The sequence below is a fragment of the Zeus faber genome (assembly GCF_960531495.2).
Source record: "Zeus faber genome assembly, chromosome: 2".
Classification (NCBI taxonomy): domain Eukaryota; kingdom Metazoa; phylum Chordata; class Actinopteri; order Zeiformes; family Zeidae; genus Zeus; species Zeus faber.
Genome location: NC_137189.1, coordinates 52,491,945 through 52,513,991, shown reverse-complemented (window position 1 = coordinate 52,513,991; position 22,047 = coordinate 52,491,945). Strand labels below are relative to the sequence as shown.

Sequence of the window (22,047 nt, the reverse complement as noted above, 5' to 3'; positions counted from 1 at the left end):
ACATCCATGTATTAATATCATTAATACACTGAGTGAGGGAGTGTATGGGGAGTAGGTCATCAGGAGGATATGTACAGTTGTGAATCATCTGCATAATTATGGTCATTTCTTTTGTGTTTCTTTATAATATGTGCAAGTAGGAGCATATCGAGGTTAAAAAATAATGGTCCAGAATAGAACCTTGGGGAACTCCACATATGTGGCCCACCGCGGCGAAACCCGCCATGTCGCGCATTTCTAAAATTGTCACGAGCCGACAAATAAATTGAAAAAACCTTTCTAGAAGGAAAATTCAATTTTTCCAGATTCGTGTTCCTTTGTGTTTTTTTTATCTCTCAATGTATTTTCAAAACCGAGTTTGATTTATAAATAGTAGAAAAATGTTAAACCGTGGAGTAAAATATTCCCGTTAGATTACATGGAGAAATACAGTTCACTTACCAAGACGCTGAACATCGCCGGTCGATCGTTTCCTTTAAAGCGAGCATCCAGGTGAAGATCATTCCTCCATATTCCATGTGATGTGAAGTCACAATATGAACCCGTTTTGAGAGAATTCAACCTTTAAATCGTACTACTTTTACACACACCTGGATAAATTGTTGTGTATGTGGCATAAGCCACGAAAAAGTAAAGGATCACTTGTCTGTTAAATTTAATCTCCGTGTTGTTATGGATTAGGAGAAGCGGGTGGAGGAAGACCTAAATCATATCTCAGACCTTAATCTGATCATTGCGATAGATCCAAGTCAGTGTATGCCAGTGTGCAGCGCATACTGGACATTTTTCGTTGATGATAGTCAGTTCTCCGACAGCGACACAGAAAACGACAGCAATGTGACGTCAGCGAGTTTACGGAGGTTGTAGTGAGTTTTGTGGCTACGCTCGCGGATGAAATCGTTCCCACGGTGAAAGTTTGGATATTTCCAAACCAGAAACCATGGGTTGATAAATCCATCCGCTGCGCTCTGAATGCGCGCACGGCCGCTTACAACGACGGACTTGTATCTGGTAACATGGAAAATTACAAAGCGGCGTCGTACAATCTGCGGAGGGCGGTGAGGGACGCTAAACGGACGTACAGAGAGACCGTGGAGCTACAGATGGAGCGGGGGGACACAAGACGCTTGTGGGAGGGGCTGCGAACAATAACAAACTACAAGAGCAGCTCCTCCCCAGCCACGAGTGCGGACGCCTCCCTGGCCAACCAACTGAACTCCTTTTATGCGCGGTTCGAGTCTGGCAGCAGCACCGCTAGCTCGCCGGCTAATTGGAGCTACACCGCTGGGGACGAGCGCGCACTCTCAGTGTCCGTGCACGAGGTCAGGAGGGCTTTGATGCGGGTGAACACCAGGAAAGCTGCGGGCCCAGACGGCGTATCTGGACGAGTACTGAAGACCTGTGCTAACCAGCTAGCTCCGGTGTTCACCACAATATTCAACATCTCCCTGGCTGAATCAGTGGTCCCATCCTGTTTCAAGAGGTCCACCGTCGTTCCTGTCCCGAAGATCGCCTCTCCAACCTGCCTGAATGACTACCGTCCGGTGGCCCTCACCTCGGTGGTCATGAAGTGTTTCGAGAGGCTGATTAAGGATTACATCTGCGCCTCCCTCCTCCGCACCTTGGACCCGTTGCAGTTCGCGTACCGGCAGAACAGATCCACGGATGACGCTGTCTCCCAGGTACTGCACACCACGCTCACGCACCTGGATGGCCAGAAGGGGGCCTATGTGAGAATGCTGTTCATTGATTATAGTTCAGCTTTCAACACCATCGTCCCCACCAGACTGGCTGTCAAGTTGTTGGAGCTAGGATTGAATTCTCCGCTGTGCACCTGGATCCTGGACTTCCTCACAGGCCGCCCCCAGGTGGTCAAGGTGGGGAAGTACATGTCAAGCTCCCTCACCCTGAATACAGGATCCCCCCAGGGCTGCGTCCTCAGCCCCCTACTGTACTCCCTGTACACACATGACTGTGTGGCCAGGTCCAGCTCCAACACCATCATCAAGTTTGCTGACGACACCGTGGTCGTGGGCCTGATCACCGACTGCGATGAGAAGGCCTACCGCGAGGAGGTGGCTGACCTGTCACTCTGGTGCCAGGAAAACAGCCTCCACCTGAACGTCAGCAAAACTAAGGAGCTGATTGTGGACTTTAGGCGTGGATCACAATCGAGGACGCACGCGCCCTTGTGGATTAATGGGACTTCTGTCGATAGGGTGAGCAGCTTCAGATATCTGGGAGTCCACATCACAGAGGACTTAACATGGACTGTTCATACAGACACTCTGGTGAGAAAGGCGAGGCAGCGTCTCTACCACCTCAGGCAGCTGAGGAAATTCCGGGTCTCGGTGAGGATCCTCAAGTCCTTCTACTCTGGAGCAGTGGAGAGCATCCTGACAGGCAACATCACTGCCTGGTTTGGGAACTGTACTGCCCAGGACAGGCGGGCCCTGCAGAGGGTGGTGCATTCAGCTGAACGTACCACTGGAACTACCCTCCCCCCCTTGCAGGAGTTATACACCAGGAGGTGTAGTAGCAGAGCCCGTAGGATCATGAAGGATCCTCATCACCCCAACAACGGACTGTTACAGCTGCTGCGGTCAGGCAAGCGCCTCCGCAGTCACGCAGCGAGAACAGAGAGAATGAGACGGAGTTTCTTCCCTCAAGCCATCAGAACTGTCAACGCTGACCTCACCAGGGGCCCTCATTGAGCCATACACTAGGCTCCACTACCTTACTGTACTGTATGTAGCATACTGTACCGCATACTGTGTCACTGTTCAGGGTTGGTCGTGAGGCCGTATTGCTGCGCCGTACTGTTGTATACTGTGCTGTATTATCCCAAACACTACCTCACACTATTCACATTCACATGCCACTTTAATTCACATGCCACTTTAAATGCACATATCTGTATATACATAGGCATATTCCTTCAACCTATTCCATTTTATTTCAATTTATTTTTTATTGTATTTTATTCTATATATTTTTTATCTTATTCTATAAGTATTCCACTTACTGTATTACGTTTTAGGAGTCAGTTAGTCGGTCTATTAGAAAGGAATTTTCTACTTTTTATTTTATTTTATTTTTTGTACTTTTTCCTAGGACTTATTGTGTGCTATCACCGGGTGCGTTGCATTACATTTCACTGCATATATGTATGGAAGTATGTATATGTATGTGACAAATAAAAATCTTGAATCTTGAATCTTGAATCTTGAATCTGATATCAGCGTGAACCCGACTTGGAGAACATTTCAAACAGTGGATTTCAACCTGATTTGTGACAATGAAACAGAATATTTTTAAGAACCACCAGAGGAGAGTGAAGATGTGCCCGTTGTTACAACGGAAGAAGTTTCTACGAGAAGCGATTTCTACAGCACCAGGAAATACGCTCGGGGAGGGAGGTCTACAACTCCATGATCAATGACTCCCAAGAACACCTGTGAGCGCCTCAACCTCTCTTTGGGTGGCCGTGTTCAACCTGCGAGCAACCACATCAAGATGCATTACAGTTTTGACTTTGCTCAACAGGTTAATACATGGTCTAAAGAAGGGATGTAGACTTTGGCTTCATTGTGGAGAGAGTTACATGAAAGGGGCTCACAAAAGGCTCCAGCAGAAATTAAATATGGGTTGGTCAACTATTAACATTCCTAGATGATTTTGGCTATTTGGCATATGCACATATATTTTAAATGACACCAAGGTTGATATACAGAAACTCATATTATTGACAGACTGTACATTTTGTTGTGTTGTATGCACTTCTTAATAATTTCACTTTTATAAAACATGTATATCCTTACTGTTAAATAAAAGCTTTTTTAAAAACAAAGATGTTGTGTGTCGATGACGCTGTTCAACATTCCTTATCAACACAAGAACAATACAGAGATTGCCATATTCAGCAGGGTGTCAAGTGGCCATGTGGCAAGTAGCCATGTGCCTCTGTTGGTCCTCCAGCCCATTTGCCTTCTGGGAGCTGCCTGAATGGGTCCAAGTGTTGGGGAACTTTGAGGGTGATTATCTCAGAAACACAGTTTGCCACACCCTCGTCATTAACAAGTCATGGCTTTAAAAAAAAATAATTGCTTGATTCACACAAGTGACCCCTTGTTTTGAAGCTCTCATTATCCACTTTCAAATGCTGTGAAAAAAAAAAGTCAAACGGTACCAAATGTACCTAAAATCCCATCACATATAATATCCACTTTGTTCCAGACAAAATCTCCAATGAAAACAAAGAACTGCCTGTCCTGTAGGTAGGATCTGAACCAGTTTAGAACCAGGCCAGATAGGCCGACCCATTTTTGTAATCGCTCTAATAAAATATGATGGTCAGCTTGTCGAAGGCAGCGTTGAGATCCAGGAGCAGAAGAATAGATAGTTTTTTAGCATCAGTGTTTATGTGTAGATCGTTCATAACTTTAATAAGTGCTGTTTCTGTGCTATGGTGAGGTCAAAAGCCATATTGATAGGTGTCTAAAAGGCTGTTTGAGGTGAGATAGTTGTTAAGCTGAAGGTAAACTGTTTTTTAAGTATTTTGCTGAGGAACGGCAGGTTGGAAATGGGCCTGTAGTTGGCAATAACTGTTGCATGGAGATTGATCTTCTTCAGGAGCAGTTTAAGAACAGCTGTTTTAAACGCTGCAGGAAATATACCTGATTGAAGAGAGCCATTTAAAATGTCTAATACCTCATGTGCTAGGCAGTTAAAAACTGTTTTAAATTGTGGTGGGGAGGGGGTCCGGGCAGCAGGTGGAGGACCTGAACTGACCAACAATATCCTCCAGTCTTTTTATGTCTAAGGGGACGAAGTGAGACATGGGAGCAAGTCATATTACTGGGGAACTGAAGGGAAGGTTCATTTCTGAATGTTGAGGCACTAATATTCTGTCTGATAGCTAAAATTTTGTTATTGAAAAATGTAGGGAACTCCTCACATTTTTCAGTGGAGAGCATCTCTGACAGAGTTGTAGATGGTGGATTAATAAGTCGTTCGGTGGAGAAGAGCACTTTACTATTGTTGATATTTTCATTAATGATTTTAGAGAAGAAAGACTCTCTGGCCTGTTTAATTTCTATTTTGTATTGATTGAGTCTATCCATGTAAATTTCATGGTGAACCTGAAGTTTTGTCTTTCTCCATTTTCGTTCTGCCTGACGACACGCTCTTTTAAGCTGCCTAACAACCGCTCCATTTCTCCGGGAGGCTCTTTTTTTTCTATGTTTGTAGTTTTAACAGGTGCAATGTTCTCAATCATATTTTGTATTTTGGAGTTGAAGTTGTTCACAGGATCCTCAGTTGATGATACCATGAACAGCAGTAACTAATTTATAATTCTCTTAAGGGTCTCAATGGTATTATTGTTAATGATGCATTTTTTAATTATTGGGGTACCCCTCTGTTGTACAGGAAGAGCAGACACGTCAAAGAATATGTAACAGTGATCTGAAATAGCAACATCCATGACACAGTCATATCAAAGGACTAAATATCACTGTACCCTAAGTCCAGAGTTTGCCCCTTATTGTGGGTGGGTCCAGAAACGTGCTGAGTGAGGTCAAACGCCTCCAATAGGCTAATGAAGTGTTGAGCATCTGAGTCTGTTTGATTGTCAACGTGAATATTAAAATCACCTGAGATAATTACACAATCATAATCAGTGGAGACCTTGGACAGTAGCTCAGAGAATTCATCAAGAAAGCCACATTTAGATTTTGGTGGCCGATAGAAAGCGATGATTAAAATGGGGGCACTGCAGTTTATAGATATAGCAAGGTGTTCAAAAGAGGTGAATTCTCAGAGAAGGATTTCCTGGCTGGTATAGATATCAGAGAAGACAGCAGCTACTCCACCGCCTCTCTGGTCAGCTCTAGTGGTTTGGATGAACTTGAAATGAGGAGGTGCTGTCTCAATGAGTGTGACTGAGCCATTTCTGTCCAGCCCAGTTAGTAGTCAAATCCAGGTTATGGTACTTAAAAGCTCATTAACTAAAAATGACTTCTCAGTTAGCGACCTGACATTTAATAAAGGCATTGTTATTGTTCTAGGTGCATGGCTTTGGGGGGGACTGATAGTCGAAGTCCAAACCGGTAATTAATTGCTTAGATTCCTGCATGTTACAGGGAAGTTCTGCAATTTGGGTCTATGGTTTATAATTACAGGAATTTGTAAAGCAGAGTAACAGTCATTAATGTTAGTGGAGTGGATCGGGCTCACCAAACATCAGTAGTGAAGACCAGGGTGTTTGGGGTCCAGACGAGAGTATAATAGTATAGTATAAGTATAATAAACAAAAAAACACTGATTATTTGTCTGTTCTACACTACTTTTAAGTTACTCACCAAAACAAGCGCAGAAGTCTGACTAGGCATTAATCCATCCATGTGTGTTTAGACACGGCTCTCCAAGCAGGCAGCCATGCTACGTTCATGGGAAATTCAGGGAACTCATTTGTTTAGGAAGTGATGATGTGTTTACTGGAACTCGGGAAAAAATGTTATGTAATGTTTTTAAAAAAAACTTCTTATTTATCTATCAAAAAGTTCTTAGTGTGTTTATTTTTATTTATTTGTTTGGTTATATGTTAAAGGTTCTCAAATATAGACACTCAAAATAGAAAGTTTTTCAAATTGATTTGAAAATTTAGCACTTTTTGACAAAGTATCGGTCAAAACACCCGTAATTGGTGGGCTAAGACTTTCCAAAATCGGGACGGTATCTTGTCCAGAGGTAAGACTGATCCCGGACCAGGGTTATCCGGGTAAGGCTATGTTTGTCTCACCCTCCTCTCTCTCCAGAGACATCCCCATGCCATTGGTTAGTTCTGGGGTGGAACATGGGAACCTGAGGGAACTTGCTCTAGCCAGGATGAAGGACATGGGGACGGAGGTGAGAGGCCAAGCCCACACAAGCCAAGCCCCTCCCCCACCCCGGAGAATCATTTTTATATTTATTCTATGATGTTTAAAGCCTGTGTGTGTGCTCACAGTGTCGAGATGTTCGAACCCGGGAGGTTGGAATCCAGGAGATTCACCACAAAGTGCGTCCGTACCAGGTACCAGAGAGTCCTTCAATGCAGCATCACAGTAACTGTACCGACGCCGGGTAACCTCCATGATATGTCACTGTGCAAGGTGGAGCTGGTCCGCAGGGACTACGTGGCTAACGGTGGCTGGGAGACCTTCCTGTCCTACGAGGACCCGCAGCAGGACATCCTGATCGGTCTGCTCCGCCTCCGCAGATGCTCCGCCCAATCGTTTCGCCCAGAGCTCAAAGGGGGCGTGTCCATCGTACGCGAGCTTCACGTGTATGGCAGTGTAGTACCGGTTAGCAGCCGAGACCCCAGCAAGTTCCAGCACCAGGTCTGCTCTCTATCTACTCACTGTGTCTGCTCGATCTACTCGCCCTGTCTGATCTATCTACTCGCTGTGTCTGCTCTAGCTACTCACTGTGTCTGATCTATCTACTCGCTGTGTCTGCTCTAGCTACTCACTGTGTCTGATCTATCTACTCGCTGTGTCTGCTCTATCTACTCGCTGTGTCTGCTCTATCTACTCGCTGTGTCTGCTCTATCTACTAGCTGTGTCTGATCTATCTACTCCAGGCCTGGCCAACCCGTGGCTCGCGAGCCTCATGCGGCTCTTTGGCTGGTTTCATGCGGCTCTTAAGGGGCTTTCACATGACAAGCGTCAAAAACGCAGAAAAAAAAAAAAAAAAGTGAGCCATTCATTCCCTATTATGATTATAAAATCGCTATGATGTATCACTCGTTTTCCACCGCGGATCACTTCCTCATTTACTCAAAGCGGACAGCAGCAGGAGACATGTCCCATTAACGCCTGTTTTATTAGTCCTAATGCCGCGTTTACACCAAAAGCGCCTCCATACAAAGTCAACGTATAGACGCGTTCCAGTCGACTGGAACGCGTCTAACGCGGCATTAGGACTAATAAAACACCAAATAAGATTCGAAAAGCTTTGGAAGTTTATTTGACATGGTTAGTAGTCAACATATAAGATGGATCGGCCAGTGAATTGCGTTGCGTATCCGACATCCCCGATGAAGGCTGGAGGGGTGTGTGTGTGTGTGTGTGTGTGTGTGTGTGTGTGTGTGTGTGTGTGTGTGTGTGTGTGTGTGTGTGTGTGTGTGTGTGTGTGTGTGTGTCGCGACTCGCGAGCTGCAGCCAGTGTTGCCAGATTGGCCCAATCTGGCAACACTGGCTGCAGCTCGCAGATTTCTACAGTCGCGAGCGGACCGCGAGATCATTTCAGTAGTAAACAAAGTGTCAAGTTCGCTCTCATAATGGCAGGGAGAAAAAGCACAGCAAAACGAAAATATGAAGATGAACACAGGACGTTTTTGACAGAGTGGGAGAGTTTATATTTTTTTGTTGAACGTAATGGCAAGCCATTCTGCCTTATATGTCAGGCGTCATTAGCGCATTTCAAAACTTCAAATCTTCAGCGCCACTTCAGCTCACTCCATGCTAACATCGACCAGGAACTTCCAAAAGGGACTGAACCCCGCAAGCACAAGTTGGTCACTTTGAAAAGTCAGGCAGAAAAGCAGATACAGATTTTCCAAAAATTTACGAAGCACTCAGAGACCGTAACGCTTGCATCATATCAACTGGCTTGGAACATTGCACAGGCTAAAAAGCCATACAATGAAGGGGACTTCGTTAAAAAATGCCTCAGTGACGCTGTTGAAATCTTTTCTCCTGAGGACTACAAACTAAAACGAAGTGTATCAGACATCCAACTGTCCCGCAGCACTGTTGAACGCAGAATATCGGACATTAACACGGCTATTGAATCACAGTTGCACTCTGACCTTCAAGCATGTGAGTATTTTAGTGTCGCATTGGATGAGAGTTGTGACATACAAGACAAGCCTCAGTTGGCAATATTTGTACGGTCTGTGTCAAACGATTGTGTGATCAAAGAAGAACTCCTTGATATTGTGCCATTAAAAGACAGAACCCGTGGCATAGATGTGAAAGAAACAATGATGGCTGCATTTACGAAAGCAAATCTGCCCATACAGAAACTAACTGCAATAGCCACGGATGGAGCGCCAGCCATGATCCGATCTGTGAACGGGCTTGTGGGGCTGTGCAAAGCTGACCAAACATTTCCCGAGTTTTGGAATTTCCACTGCATCATCCACAGGGAGCAACTCGTGTCTAAATCATTGAATTTAGACAACGTCATGAAGCCTGTGATGGAAATCGTCAACTACATCCGCACACATGCGCTTAACCACAGGCAATTCAGGAATCTTATCGCTGAGCTGGACCAAGGGCTTCCAGGTGACCTGCCGCTGCACTGCACTGTGAGGTGGCTGTCAAAAGGCAAGGTACTCTCTCGCTTCTTTGAGCTTTTGGATGCCGTGAAACTGTTCCTGGAAGAGAAGGACAAGGACTATCCCGAGCTCTCAGACCTCGAGTGGATTATGGATCTGGCCTTTTTGGTCGACTTGCTGTGTCACTTGGACAGACTGAACCTGACCCTGCAGGGTAAGTTAAAAATGCTGCCTGACCTGGTGCAAAGTGTGTTTGCGTTTGTCAACAAACTGAAGCTGTTCAAGACGCATATTCAAAAGGGAGATTTAACGCATTTTCCCACTCTGCTAAAAGCCAGCGGGCAAGTCACCAGCGCCGCCCTGAAAAAGAAAAGAGATTATCATGTTGGTGTGTGACATTTACAATAAATCTGGCTGAGCAGAGGTCTGTGTGTGTGAGGAAGGGATGGGGTGATGTTCATGTGTGCACATGTGTATGATGTGGCTCTTTGCAGTAACACAGTAAAAAAAGTGGCTCTTAGTCTCTGACTGGTTGGCCACCCCTGATCTACTCGCTGTGTCTGATCTATCTACTCACTGTCCGCTCTATCTACTCGCTGTGTCTGCTCTATCTACTCGCTGTCTGCTCTCTCAGCAGTGTCTCTGGTATCCATTAGCCATGTCTTCCTCAGGGCTTTGGGATGATGCTGATGGAGGAAGCAGAGAGAATCTCCAGAGACGAACATGGATCTGACAAAATGGCTGTCATCTCTGGTGAGAGGAGCTGATCCCGCCCCTTCCTGTTGTTCCCTGTCCACGGTTCCCTACCCAGGAGGGCGTGTCGGTTTCAGGATTACACAGGAAACAGTCAGTGTTTGCTGCAGAGAAGCAGGAAGTTAACGCAGCCAGACAGGAAGCTGCTCCTCCCAGTCTGTCATTTTTCGCTTTAGATTGGGTTGTTTTGCTGCCTTGTTGTGTTTTGTAAATAATAATAAATCCTGTACTCCAGGCCCCGCCCCTCAACTCAGTATGAACAGGCTTCTGTGTTTCACTGGTTCGACTGTTAGCTAGCAGCTAGGCTAGCTGATCCCCTCTGCTGCCATGCATTGAGCTAACACCGCTGTACAACAAACAGGAAACTGGGTCTTAATCTGGGGACAGACAGGAAGTGGTTTCCCTTCAACACTTTGTGTGTGTGTGTGTGTGTGTGTGTGTGTGTGTGTGTGTGTGTGTGTGTGTGTGTGTGTGTGTGTGTGTGTGTGTGTGTGTGTGTGTGTGTGTGCGCGCGCGCGCGTGTCCACGTCCACAGGAGTAGGAACCAGGAACTACTACAGGAAGTTGGGCTACGAGCTGCAGGGGCCCTACATGGTGAAGGCGCTGCGAGGCCCCATGCAAGACTGATCCAGGATGGAGGTAGAGCCGGTCCCACATTGTGTTTCCTGCTTCTTCCTCCTGGACCCCCGGAGGTCAGAGTTCGCTCTACAGGAAGCTGCGGAACCTACTTCCTGTCATCGACATCCATGGATAGATGTAGTAACTTTTATTATTTGGAATTAAATTACATCTTTGAAACATGTGATTTGATGGATTCACGTTTTATTGGTGGAACCACGGTGCCCCGCCCCGCTCCCTGCAGATAGAAGCTCAAAGACACGAAGAAATGACATCACTGGAAAACTACAATGGTTTTGGGGAAGAACCCCCCCGCCGGCTGAGCCCCGCCCGCCGGTCCTTTTTTTGTTGGAACTTTATTGATATTACCGATGTCCTGGGTTGAAACTGCACCAAAGTGTAAATTGAACATGCTCAGGTCCACAGCGACATGCCCACCTGCTGGGAGGAGATCAACAGGTGTCCAGATAATCTAAGTACAGAGAGACAGAGCGACGGATTCCTTCCTTTACAGTTAGAGGCTTGACATGTTGGTGACCTCTGTTTCATTTCACATCCAATCACTTTCCCTCAAATAACCCTTGAACCCAATTAAGTGTGAAGCCATGCCCTTTAAAAACGATCAATGTTTGGAACAAGAACCAATGACTTTAAAAACCTGCATCTCCTCTTGATCAAACCAGGAGAAGAACCAGAGGGACCAGAAGAACTGGATCCTCTGCTCATCTCCTGGTTTAGGAGATGAGCAGAGGATCCAGTTCTTCTGGTCCCTCTGGTTCTTCCGGTCCCTCTGGTTCTTCCAGTCCCCCTGGTTTTTCCGGTCCCCTTGGTTTCTCTGGTCCCTCTAGTTCTTCTAGTTCTTCTGGTCCCTGTAGTTCTTCTGGCCTCTCTGATTCTTCTAGTTCTTCTGGTCCTTCTAGTTCTTCTGGCCTCTCTGGTTCTTCTGGTCCCTCTAGTTCTTCTGCTCCCTCTAGTTCTTCCGGTCCCTCTAGTTCCTCTGGTTCTTCTGGTTCCCCTAGTTCTTTGGGTTCCTGTGGTTCTTCCAGTTCCTCTAGTTCGTCTGGTCCCCCTTGTTATTCCGGTTCCTCTGGTTCTTTCGGTCCCCCTAGTTCTGCTGGTTCCTTTGGATTTAGCCGTTGAGCAGTAAAGCAGTAAATTATGAAAGTACTACAATAATAATACACAGTAAAATACTACTACCACAGTACTAATACACAGTAAAATACAAATATTACAATAATAATAATACACAGTAAAATACTAATACACATTGAAGTAATAATAATACACACTGAACCGGTGCTGATGGATGAGTACTGATAAATGATAATCGATTGACTGACAAATATCTTTATTTAATGGTACATTTTAAAACACTATTGAAATATTTACAAATATTTCAATACACAAAGCAGACCCCCCCTTATGTATAATTATGTAATAATTATTATAATTTTACAATATCATGTATCAAGTTATTTGAATATTTTCTACTTGCTCCGTCGAGCTGTGTTAACAGATAATGTTTGATGGATGGATCAGAGCGTTTCTAATATTCCTGCTTAAGATTGCAGCTCAGCGTCTCAGGCTCTAATATCCTTCTTCCACGTTGGCATTTTTTTGTGAAACAAGAAAAAATAAACAAAAAAAACACTCAAACTTATTGAATAAAAAATCTGATTATTTAACAAAGAATGAAACTTTATTTACATTTGAACAAATGCAGGAATCTATCAGAGATTCTGGTCAGGGCGTGTCTTTCAGGGCGGACTGGACCCGGCTCTCCAGGGTACTGGCGGGGGGCCGGGCCCCCGGGTCCCAGGCCAGCATATCCAGCAGGAGGCGACAGGTCACAGGGCCCGGGGGCGGTGGCAGGGGAGGGGCCCGCCGGAACCGGACTGGGATGCAGATCTGAAGGTCTGGTGCCTCCTGGAGGGCCGCCCCCAGGGGGAGGAGCCAGCCAGAGCCCCCCCTACAGACATATGCACCTGGGGGGGAGAGGGGTAGAGTCAGACCAATAGTCCTACAGGTACATACAGGGGGTGAAGTCAGACCTACAGGTACATACGGGGTGGAGTCAGACCTACAGGTACATACAGGGGACCGAGTCAGTCACCCATTCCATGGGTTCACCTTTCAGTCATTTCACCAAACTAGTGCTGCGCCCGTTCAATACATCCTGTTGGGAACAGGCGAATTGATACCAAAAGTACGGAATACTGTAGTAACGTACTACATCTTGTTTTGAAGATCCATTCCGGCGTCAGAAGGACCGATACCAAAAAGGATCCGATCTCTCAATATATTTCCTCATTTGCTCTTCCCACACGCCCACGTGCAAAATCGGCAGAAAAGCCACCAGTGAAACTGACCCGCTGTGCATCCCCGTTCACCATTTCTCCAAATTAAACAAACAATAATAACAGTTTGTTTTGGCCAGAATTGCTTCTGGCCCTGATATTACTTGGTATCGAATCCAAACCAAGTTTTGCGGGTTGACCTGCAGCTGCAGAGATCTGAAGCCCCGCCTCCCTGCTGCTGCACAGAGCTGAGTGGTTGTTCGCTTGTTTTTTTTACGTTTATTAATATTACACATGGGGCGTGTCCAAACTGTACCAAACTGCAAACTGCACGTCCTTGGGTCCACAGCAACACAGCCACCAAGTGGGAAGTCGATCAGATGAAAGGTTGTGGAGATCATTGAAGGATGGACAGACTAGAGTTGTTCTGATGCTTATACCAGGATTGGAAATGCCTCCGATACACCCTAAAATGGAGGATCAGGTATCGGCGAGTAGGTGAGTTTATGCACCGAAATCAATAGATCACAATATGGTAATTGATCACTGTACAAACAATAATATAAAGTGTGACACTGCCACTTACAACGACTGATGGGATTGCGTCTATTTTTCGTGAACCGGATCATTTGACTGAACTCAGCAATGAGAGCCGACTCTTTCGGCTTCCAGACGGCTCTTCATTTGGTACCACTTCTGGCCTTCTAGCCCAATGTTTTTAGTGATCATTTCCAGAATACCATGATTTTCCATTATGTTTGGTTTGTGATTTTCCAGGACAACCAACCCCCGACGGTCATCGATAATGTGGGATTTCACTGCTTAATCGATCATTTGTAGCTACAGTACAATTTTCTAGGTCGCAAATATATCTCAGAAGAAAGTGCCCTCCCCCCCAAACTATTTGAGCACATTTCATGTTGGTAGAAGATGTGAATTGTCCTTGCTCAGTTTAACTGCACAACGGGTGGACACGGCTTTGACATTTGTTCTGCACAGTCTGCTGCCCAAAGTAAACAAATTCCGTGGGTCACATACTGGCACGTCAATTTCTGAAACGTGGAAGGGACGCTAGTAGAATGGAACATTCCCAAGTCAAAGGTTTGTGTTGTTTTGCGTCACAACGCAAGCAACAAGAAAGCGATGGATGAGATGAAATTATGACGTTTGGGTTGCTTCACCCACTCAACCCAGCAGGTGGTGTGTGAAGGGCGACTATCACAGCCAAGTGTGAGCAATGTGCTGGCAAATAGTAAAAAGATAATTGGCCACTTCGAACACTTGCCACTGGCTATTCCACGTCTGTTGGATATGCAGAAAGATTTCCAAGTGCCCACCAAACGTCTGCACCAAGACGTGGCAACGAGGTGGAGCAGCTCCTTCTAGATGGTCCAGCGTCTACGGGAGTAGAAACCACCACGACCTGCCAGTGTTCCTGACAACCAACCAGCGGCTCGGCTGGAGAAAACCAACCGTCATTCTGGCACCATTTAAGAACTGACCAGACAGATTAGCTCCTCCACCTACTCTGCAGCTCAACTTATCCCCTCGGTCACGGTGCTAAAACGGCCGCTTGCTCAGGAGAACCAGGACACGGATATAAAAATGAAGAAAAGTAAAAGTATCCTTCTACAGCTGTCAAGAAAAGATTCAGAACCATGGAGGGTGAGCCCTTGTGCAGTTACCACTCTTGCGTTATAAAGACAGGTATGACTAATAGTACGCTTATTAAATGTAATAGTCCTTATGTTAAAATGTGGAAGTCATGAAAAATGTTATAAATATTATAAACAAAACTTAGAAATGGTGATATCTAGACACTTCATTATTATTTTATGCACATGCATCATATGCATTACTGTTTTAACTGTATTAACCTCTGTATAGACCGTCACCATCAAGAGCCAGTATGGAGGAGGTTGTTTACTTTAGACATTTATTTATTTATTTATTTATTGTGTTTTGTTGTTTCAGATACTTCACAAGTGTAGACTGGCCGAAGAGGAGGAGAAGATGGATGAGTCACTGAGGAGAACTAGGACTGAGGCAGCGGAGAACGCCCATGTATGGAAGCACAGCCAAGCAGCAGAAAGAGAAACCTGCAGGAGCACGAGCAGGAACGAGGACGACGAACCAGGGACGAGGACGAGGAACGAGGACGTGGAGGGAGGACGTGGAGCGAGGACGAGGAGCGAGGACGAAGGAGGAGGGCGGAGGAGGAGGAGCAAGACGAGGAGCGAGGACGAGGACAAGGAGCGAGGATGAGGGACGAGGAACGAGGGCGAAGAGCGAGGACGAGGGACGGGGACGAGGGACAGGGACGAGGACGAGGAGCGAGGACAAAGGACGAGGAACGAGGGCGAAGAGCGAGGACGAGGGACGAGGACAACGAACGAGAAACGAGGAGCGAGGACGAGGAGCGAGGAGCACGACACAAAGGTTCAACTACAGACATGACAGAGCAAACCACCCTACGCTCAAACCATCCCAGCACTGGGAGGCAACCAGGTCAGTTGTCCCACCCTGACGAACACTGTGCTCCTTGTACCAGTGTGGACCGGGAGAGACTGTTCAGCACAGTCTCCAACAGAGTTGATTCAGTAGGAGACAGAGCGGGAACACTCCTCTTCTTTAACAACAACAACAACAACAACAACAACCTGCCACTGCTCCTGAAACTGTGAGTAATACTAACAGCATGGACACACAGGACTTCAAAGTGGTCAGATCCTTGTACTGTTCACACTACACGACTTTCCACACATTACAACATCTTTCACCAGGAGGAATTCCAGATGAGTGTGTCTGGTACCAGATGAGTCTGTCTCAAGCAACAAGCGACACCCGAAATGACACCACAGCACGGACATGATTATTATTATTTTTTGTACATTCTTGATCGCTGTTAAAAAATGAATAAAAGTAGAATTTAAATGAGAAATATATTTAAAACCTAGAGAAAAAAATACAATAGGTATGTTGTGTTTCTGGCTGCTGCTGTGTACTCCCATCTCGCCTTCTGGGCTGCCCTTCCCCCCTTGCTCTCATTGGCTGTAGCTCGTTGCGTCGCTCCCGACTCGATCCCAACACGACCAGATATTAAACCTGCTTGATGTCTTGGCAAGCAGTGGAATGGAGCAATGGGGTGGGGCAGCAGTGTGGAGCAGCACTGTGGAGCAGCAGTGTGGAGCAGCAGTGTGGAGCAGCAGTGTAGAGCTGTGGGATGGAACAATGGGGTGGAGCAGTGGGATGGAGCAATGGGGTGGAGCAGCGGTATGGAGCAGTGGGGTGGAGAGAACATGAGTCACGTGGTCTGAACTGGTTGGTTGCTACTACAAGGTGAAGCTTAGTACTTGTTGGTTGCTACCACAAGGTGGAGCTTAGTACTTTCTCGGTTGCTACTACAAGGTGGAGCTTGGTACTTGTTGGTTGCTACAAGGTGGAGCTTAGTACTTGTTGAACGTTTTGTTCACTGTGGAGCTGCTGACACTGTAATTGTAATTCTTGTTTATTTTGAATGTTTGGCTTTGAAGTTGATGTTGTACTACTGTATTACTGTTCTATTTAAATTTCTTATTTTACTAATTTGTGGCTGCACAACAATTAAAGGAGTTATGACTAGATTTATTTTGTTTTGAAGTTGCTGCTGCTCCATTTTTACAATGTGGAGTTTTCCAACTGGTCCAACCCGTCAGTGGATGGAAGTTCTTCAAGTGGAGCAGTGGTGGAGCAGTGGTCGGTGTGCATCACATAAGAGGATAACACACAGAGCAGCTTACAAAATGCACAACAATAACATTTCAATAGGGAAAAATAAATATATTTTTATTTGCGTGAATGGAACACGACTCTCCTTGCGCCCCGATCGTCATGCCCCTTTCCTCCAAACAAAAACAGTGTTTTTATTTGTTTTATTTGGAGGAACAAGAGCAGGTCACAGAAACGGGGGTCCATAGAGAGGGGTGTACTACTACTACTCTACTCTGTACTCTTACCGATACTGCTTATTGATCCGGTACTTTAACGTGACTCTTATCAGTTCTGTATTTATTTTTTAAGAGAAAAACTCAAACAAATGAAGCTCAGAATGAACTCTGCTCGACTTTGTGTGCGTTACGCATGGAGAGGGGGCGGTGGAGGTGCAGTCTGCTTCCTCGTCTCCTGAATCTGTTTCTAACTTATTGCAAGTTAGAAACAGATTATACATCCTAAATTAAAACAAAATCTGTTTTCTAAACGACCATTAACAGTACCAACCACCTCTCAATTTATCAGTACGACAGGCTTTGAAAATGTAGCCCCAACGAAGAGACCAGCGCTCACATTGAAGCCGAAAACGAGAGTGACACAAAACTGACAAGAGTCAGTACAGCCCTATCCCACACACCCCCCCACCCCCACCCCCCCCCCCACACACCCCCCCCCCACCCCCCCACACACCCCCACACACACACACACACACACACACCCCCCCCCACACACACACACACACACACACACACACACACACACACACACACACACACACACACACACACACACACACACACACACACACACACACACACACACACACACACACACACACACACAGCTTTACCCCCCTGCTCAACAGGACATGGATGGAGCTAAACGTTCTGAATCACTGTGTGGTGTTTTAGCTGCAGCAGTAACCATGGAAACCCTACCACCCCCACCCGCTTCTTCTCGGGGGTCAGGGAGCTCTGCTCTGCAAAGCTGTTGTTTGCTGCTCTTTCTGCTGAACTGGCACTTTGATGAGTGTGACAGCCTGCACATCAGAGCGTGCACATCAGAGCGTGCACGTCAGAGCGTGCACGTCAGAGCGTGCACGTCAGAGCGTGCACGTCAGAGCATGCACGTCAGAGCATGCACGTCAGAGCGTGCGCTCTACAGGACACACTCTGTCAGAAGAAAAACGGTTCAACCTGCAGAGAAAAACTGTTTTAGCTGCAGATGCTGCTCCGCACGATGCTCTAAATAGAGTCTCTGTCTGTCTGTGTCTGTCTGTCTGTTTCTAACTATCCATCTCAACAGGTTTTTATTCTGTTTCTTCTTCTAGAGCAACACCATCACTGTGCTGCTGTTTCCATGTGTCAGGATACAGATCAACCTATTGACATTAGACTTTGCTCAAACCAATAGATGGAATCTCAAGGTCTGAGATGTTCCAGGAGGAGGTGGAGAAGCAGGACGGAGCAGCTGGAGGACCCACCAGGTGAAGGTCTAGATCCACTCTATGTACCATGTCCTCCCCAGCCCGACCAACTTCTTCTGCTGGATCAAGGTGAACTCCCCATTCTGAGAAGAAGGACCTGGAGCTCAAGGCCCTGACACCACCTGCACCAAGAGCCTCCAACAAGTGAGACAAAACATCACCTCAGCCACCTCCCCAGGACTACCGGGAACAACTGACAACATCAACAGGACAGTCAGAAACAACTGACAACATCAGCAGGACTGCCGGGTACAACTGACAACATCAGCAGGACTGCCGGGAACAACTGACAACATCAGCAGGACTGTCAGGACAACTGACATCAGCAGGACTGTCGGGAACAATTGACAACATCAGCAGGACTGTCAGGACAACTGACATCAGCAGGACTGTCAGGAACAACTGACAACATCAGCAGGACTGCCTGGAACAACTGACAACATCAGCAGGACTGCCGGGAACAACTGACAACATCAGCAGGACTGTCAGGACAACTGACATCAGCAGGACTGTCAGGAACAACTGACAACATCAGCAGGACTGCCGGGAACAACTGACAACATCAGCAGGACTGCCGGGAACAACTGACAACATCAGCAGGACTGTCAGGACAACTGACATCAGCAGGACTGTCGGGAACAATTGACAACATCAGCAGGACTGTCAGGACAACTGACATCAGCAGGACTGTCAGGAACAACTGACAACATCAGCAGGACTGCCTGGAACAACTGACAACATCAGCAGGACTGTCAGGACAACTGACATCAGCAGGACTGTCGGGAACAATTGACAACATCAGCAGGACTGTCAGGACAACTGACATCAGCAGGACTGTCAGGAACAACTGACAACATCAGCAGGACTGCCTGGAACAACTGACAACATCAGCAGGACTGTCAGGACAACTGACATCAGCAGGACTGCCGGGAACAACTGACAACATCAGCAGGACTGCCGGGAACAAGTGACAACGTCAGCAGGACTGTCAGGAACAACTGACAACATCAGCAGGACTGCCTGGAACAACTGACAACATCAGCAGGAGTGCCGGGAACAACTGACAACATCAGCAGGACTGCCGGGAACAAGTGACAACGTCAGCAGGACTGTCGGGAGCAACCGACAACATCAGCAGGACTGCCGGGAGCAACAGACAAAATCAGCAGGACTGCCGGGAACAACTGACAACATCAGCAGGACTGTGAGGAACAACTGACAACATCAGCAGGACTGCCGGGAACAACTGACAACATCAGCAGGACTGTGAGGAACAACTGACAACATCAGCAGGACTGCCGGGAACAACTGACAACATCAGCAGGACTGTGAGGAACAACTGACAACATCAGCAGGACTGTCAGGAACAACTGACAACATCACAGGACTACCAGGGACAGCTAAGGACTGGGAGGTGGAGGTGGACCAAGGGAGGCCATGGCAGTGACCACCCTCATTCCAGACATGGTGCTGGTCAGGGTGGTTGTGGTTATCAGGTTATCCTCTATCATCACGTTCAAACTTGTATTCTGGGATGTTACACACTGTTCCACAGCTCTGATCAGAGCTATATTTTCTCCAAACAAAGCAAGTAAAAACTCTAGATGTATTACATTTACTCCCGTTTCCTGCCGCTGCTCTGCTGTGGAGCAGATCACGGCTGAAAAAAGCCAGACGTTGGGAACCTCTGCAATAGAGGACATTCCGTCGGTGACGGTTGGGTTCATTTACCACTTTCATCACCACATCTTTGGAATAACTGGACATTCTGGTCAAAGGCGGTTTCCCTTATACACAGAGAGAAGCGCCGGAGGAGAGGGAGACACAACGCCCACTTCACACCCTGTTACCAGGAATATTTCACTGTGCAACAAACTGGATCAACTTATATTGAACTTTATTGTTCATCACATGTGAATGAAGTCGCTAACGTTAGCCAAAACATTTATAATCAATGACTTATTTAGTTACAATAAATACAGAACATGGCAATTTTAGCAATCCAATCGTGATATTTTCATATATTCCAATTCTATTTGAATTTGGTTCCTGCAGCCCTAGTGACATGGAGGCTGGTGGTCATTGTGGAGCTGACCGCTCCTTGAGAAGACCAGGTGGAGCAACAGTGGAAGGAAAAGGGCGGAGTACAAGGACGAGGTGAGTGTCTTGGCCCATGGAAGTCGGCAGCAGGTTGTTTGCAGGCTGCTTGGAAGAAGGATCCACCAGAGGAAGGACCGGTGGACCAACAGGTGGAGCCCAGTCCACCTGGTGGTCCACCACAGCTGGTCCCTGGGCAAGGGAAGACCCCGGGTCCCATCACCGATGAACTTATCTGACTTTAAAGAAGGTGTTCCAACAGACCTCATTCGCCTCCACTCAAACATCTTCACTCATTTCAGTCTTTTTGATTATTATTAAGGTTAAAAAAAAAAGAATGCCTGAGGGAAGGTAGGTCATCGATTGTGAAATAGAAATTGAATTAGTTAAATGAAATGAAGTTAAGGAATTAATCTCTGTGCCATTTACATTTCCAGCTGATGGATGTGGAACACTTTTATTTTGACACATTTAATATGTCAATGTCCATTCAGTCCCAATTAGTTTGGGCGTCGTCCGGCGTGCAAAAACAATCACCGAGCTGTGACGTGACGGATTTAAAGATGGCTGACAATATAATTACAATAGAATGGACAGTCTATAAAATAAATAAAGAACCCATTTACAGACAGTATATGTACAGGTTATCCATCTCGACATATTGATATATATATATATATAAATAAATACAAGTTTGTGTCCTGTTTGTTTGTGTATTTTGTGTCCTTGCACAATTTCCTACACTCCTCCTCCTCCTTTTTCTTCTCCATTTGTTCTGATGCGTCTGATCTATCTTAATGAACATAACTGACGAGATTATACTAATATGATTCATCGAATAAAGGGATATTGAATTATTATTTGAATTAACTGTAGTCTATATAATACGTCATTGAAATAAATTACCCTCAAACCCGAGCTTGCATTGTAATGCTGGAATTTCCTGGATCAACAAAGTATTATCTTATCTTAATTCCAACATCCTGTCACATGACTGCTACTTCCTGTTTCCCTGTGCCCCCACCCATGTGAGTATGAAAAGCAGATCCCACCCAGCTGCTCGTGGCTGCTCCCGTCCTCCAGGAAGGTGATCCTCTCCAGGACGGCCCAGAACAGGACGCCCAGAGAGAAGATGTCCGCCTGGGCGCTGTAGCTAAGCCCTGCCCACACCTCCGGAGCCATGTAGAAGTCAGAGCCGCAGATGGAGGAGAAGGTCTGCCGCCGGGCGTCGCCCTCATTCACCTCCATCTTACTCAGGCCAAAGTCCGCCACCTGCAGGAGAGGGGGAGCATAGCGAGGCTTCAGGCAAAAACAAACAGGAAGTGAACAGGACCTAAACAAGAAGTTCAGAAGCGGGTACCTTGACCACAGGGCCGCTACCCGTGTCCCGGACCAGAACGTTGTCGGGCTTCAGGTCCCGGTGCGTGATTCCGAGGCCGTGCAGGAAGGCCACGGCACGGCTGAGCTGCTGGACCACGGTGTGGTTCCTCTGGGGGTCCGGGGGTCTGGATAGCAGGTAGCGGTTCAGGTCCCCCCCGTCACAGAACTCCATCACCAGCCAGAGCGCCAGGCAGCGCCGGCCTCTCCGCTCTCTCCGCTCCCCTGGCTTTCCGGGGGTCCTCAGGGTAGCGCCAGGATCCGGGGGTTCCGGGTTGGTCCGGTCCTGCAGGTTAGTCCGATCCTGCAGTCCGGGTCTGGACTGCGTGGCCGGCCTCCGG

The 22,047-nt window shown here is 46.7% G+C and overlaps 2 protein-coding genes across 3 annotated transcripts in view; one reads left to right on the top strand and one right to left on the bottom strand.

Annotated features, from left to right (window-relative positions):
• Nucleotides 1-10,814, top strand: part of elp3 (elongator acetyltransferase complex subunit 3) — a 37,560-nt gene extending 26,746 nt beyond the window's left edge. For both annotated transcript variants that reach the window (XM_079996580.1, XM_079996581.1), the window contains exons 11-15: nucleotides 6,819-6,909; nucleotides 7,010-7,075; nucleotides 7,155-7,382; nucleotides 9,997-10,078; nucleotides 10,614-10,814. In XM_079996580.1, coding sequence (XP_079852706.1) covers nucleotides 6,819-6,909; nucleotides 7,010-7,075; nucleotides 7,155-7,382; nucleotides 9,997-10,078; nucleotides 10,614-10,705 — 559 coding nt within the window. In that variant the 3' untranslated portion in view covers nucleotides 10,706-10,814. The remainder of the gene's footprint in view (nucleotides 1-6,818; nucleotides 6,910-7,009; nucleotides 7,076-7,154; nucleotides 7,383-9,996; nucleotides 10,079-10,613) is intronic.
• A 1,628-nt stretch (nucleotides 10,815-12,442) lies between these two features.
• Nucleotides 12,443-22,047, bottom strand: part of LOC307247865 (serine/threonine-protein kinase pdik1l-B) — a gene marked incomplete at its 3' end in the record, with an annotated part of 10,585 nt that continues 980 nt past the window's right edge. The window contains exons 2-4 of the mRNA XM_080023983.1: nucleotides 21,690-22,047; nucleotides 21,382-21,601; nucleotides 12,443-12,684 (exon numbers count right to left, since the gene is read on the bottom strand). The exon at nucleotides 21,690-22,047 is cut by the window's right edge and continues 400 nt beyond it. Coding sequence (XP_079880109.1) covers nucleotides 12,443-12,684; nucleotides 21,382-21,601; nucleotides 21,690-22,047 — 820 coding nt within the window. The remainder of the gene's footprint in view (nucleotides 12,685-21,381; nucleotides 21,602-21,689) is intronic.